General features: G+C 36.9%; 1 protein-coding gene across 1 annotated transcript; it reads right to left on the reverse strand.

Moving 5' to 3' along the window:
- Positions 1–332: 332 nt before the first annotated feature.
- LOC136246059 (uncharacterized) lies at positions 333–1,630 on the reverse strand. The gene is made up of 2 exons (XM_066037509.1): positions 1,397–1,630; positions 333–1,207 (listed from the first exon to the last, which is right to left on the reverse strand). Exons 1-2 carry the CDS (start codon positions 1,592–1,594, stop codon positions 500–502), a joined length of 906 nt encoding a protein of 301 aa, XP_065893581.1. The 5' UTR covers positions 1,595–1,630; the 3' UTR covers positions 333–499.
- Between the last annotated feature and the right edge of the window lie 1,209 nt (positions 1,631–2,839).

A 2,839-nucleotide genomic window follows, 5' to 3' on the forward strand; every position in this document is an offset into this window, starting at 1 on the left:
AGTAATAGTATTATGTAATATTAGACTCGTTACAGTATCTATATTACTTAGGTAACGCGTTACATTAGTAAGTAAAGTAACTTGAGTTATATTACCTGTTTTTATAGTGTAATTCGTTATATTACTTAGTTACCACAAAAGTAATGATATTACATAACGCTTTACATATGTAACACGTTACTCCCAACACTGTCTATGACCCTGTCCACCCCCTTTAAAAAATCTTAGATCTGCCTCTGATTCCCTATGCATAATACTCTGACGATAGGAGCATGACACTGACAGGTGCACTACCAATCAGTCTTACCATTTCCAATAGGAACATTCTTGCCTTAAAGATTGTAAGAATTCTACTTCAGTGTGAGATTACAGTAAAGCCAACAAATGTATGCATACTACACTAGTGAAAGGGCCTGAATAAAATGTTTATACAAATATAATAATGTTTATAAATCAGTGTCCAACAACCAGTAGCAGCATTTGACAAATCATGTTTATTTTATAGATCACTGCCGATGAAGATCTGCATTTCACTGATAAGAGTACCTGCAGTAGCAAAAGAGGTGTCCTGGCAAATTCTGACTTCAATAGCCTCAACAGTTCCATTAGTTGCAATAGGAAGACGCCTATAGAAGTATGGCATTTCTGGTTGAGCACAGCAGCTATTTCCAACAGGACAATCTTTGCCATCCCATAACATGTTATCAGTATAATATGTAGTAGCTGATGGGGCAGCAGGGCAACCTGCCTCACAGTAGTAATTGTCTCTAACAAAAGCTGGTGGGGTCTGTCCAGCATAGGAGGAACAAGGGCAATTGTAGTATGTGTAACGGTATGTTCCAGCTGAGTATCCACTTGCATAGGTAAAGAGGTGTTGGCGAGGATAGCCATATGTTATAGACACTCCATCAACATATGTATCATCTATATCATGTTTCTTAGAGTAGTATGCATTGAAAGCTGTAGTTGTTCCTTTCTGATAGCCAAGCACTTTGCCATAAACCTCATTAAAATTTTGACCTCTGATACGAAAATGTGCTGAGTAGCATCCAGCAATCTCACCATTACCCTTGCACACTCGTTTGGCTGAACGTGGTATTGTGCTTGCCTCCCATCCACTAGGGCAACTGTATCCATCAACATCAGCAATCTTCGTCCATGCAGTGGTTTTTGATGAACCAACTGAAAGGCCCATTTCACAGTGAACCTGTAACAACATTTACACCAAACCAATTAAACTGGCATGCTACAAGGCTGGAAAAATTATACACAAATTGGATATAGATGAAAGTCCAATAATATACGTACATACTCTATTATGTAGCTTTGGTCTGCACACTGATTAACTTGCTCATTTTAAACTTAATTTGTATGTACCATATTCAATTGTTTGCACCTGAACAATCTCATTGGTAGTCAGTTTCACCCAATAAAGTCCAGACTTGTTGCGGCTAGCAAAGTTGTTGTCATAGATGTGAGCACATGACTTTCCTGCATACTCTTGTGCTATTCCCAGCAAAGGATCATCCTTTTCCAATATGGCAGAGTTCACGACTACCACCAACAGCAGAAAAGAGTAGCAGTATCCAAACATCTTTGCAGTACAGTTGCAGTAAAGTAAGTGTTTGGTGCTGATGCTTTTATAGCTGCAAAAAGTTCATGCATAGCAACATATACATTAACACAGCATTCTGTTGGATACTGATATGATACATACTGTATGGCTTATTATTGCTTCATCAATCTCACAGTACATACCATTGGACTGTGGTTTGACATTATACAGGGCCAATGCAGACGACATAATCGGTATATATTTATCTGCCTTATTGGTTACAGGAACGGGCAAATAATCAGTATGGAAAAGTGTGAAAATATGCATATATACAGATGGTAGGATCTACAGTGTTAATTTAAGTTGTCATGTAACTGTACACACACACACAGATAGCTATACACAACAACAAATTTAAATTCATAATATAATTGATCGATGCATTGATTCCACAGCTGTATAACCATGGTGTTTTTCCTATTTTAGTATAGATCATTTATGTAACTGCATATCCGAAAGATTTACAAGAGTCATCAACAACATATCACAAATAGTAAACAAAAGGTTTTCAGAGCCATGCATGCATGCACCTGTACAGTGTAAACACAAAGAGCTAGCTATGTACAAATTTCCACAATAAACTTAATCCTTATGTTCCTGTACATGGTTTACCACAACACCTATTATCATGTATCTAACTACCTACATGCATCATATTTGTACAAAATAATTTACCTTCACAACAGCAGTATAGCAATGCATAGTAACTTCAGAGGGTACCAGCAGACATTTAGTCCTGTTGTTTGCTCATAATCATACCACTATGCCTATACTATAGCTATGTATGCTTCCATGTATTATATACCAAGTGTCCAAACATTTATGCCTTGCAATTGAGTGCAGGCTTATACATGTATCTGTGATTTGCTCTGTTTAGCATGAAGTCTTACAGTCTTATAAATTAAACTGAACTACATAATCTTGTTAGTCTAAACCATTGGACTATGGTTTGACACATGCAGGGATAATGCAGACCACATAATCTATTTAATTGAGTAGGTTTACTGGGGCATATCCAGCAAGGTGGTTGCAGATTTCAGTGGTAGTAGGAGTTTGGGGACATGGCCCCCAGATGCTGACAGATTTTGCACATTAAAATGCTTTAAAAGTTTTGTACATTCACATTTTCATGGATTTTATAAACTATTTAAAATATAGCTATATGTTCCTCCTTAAGTCCTAAATATTATTTATGGTTTATACACATGGCTTTCCAGGTATTGT

The sequence above is a fragment of the Dysidea avara genome, chromosome 15 (assembly GCF_963678975.1).
Source record: "Dysidea avara chromosome 15, odDysAvar1.4, whole genome shotgun sequence".
Taxonomy (NCBI): Eukaryota; Metazoa; Porifera; class Demospongiae; order Dictyoceratida; family Dysideidae; genus Dysidea; species Dysidea avara.

What these genes read in the sequence shown, in the direction of transcription:
- LOC136246059 (XM_066037509.1), bottom strand. Translation starts at nt 1,594, where the DNA reads ATGTTTGGATACTGCTACTCTTTTCTGCTGTTGGTGGTAGTCGTGAAC. An exon ending in CTACCAATGAGATTGTTCAG is followed by an intron (nt 1,208 to 1,396) that starts GTGCAAACAATT and finishes ATGTTGTTACAG; the next exon opens with GTTCACTGTGAAATGGGCCT.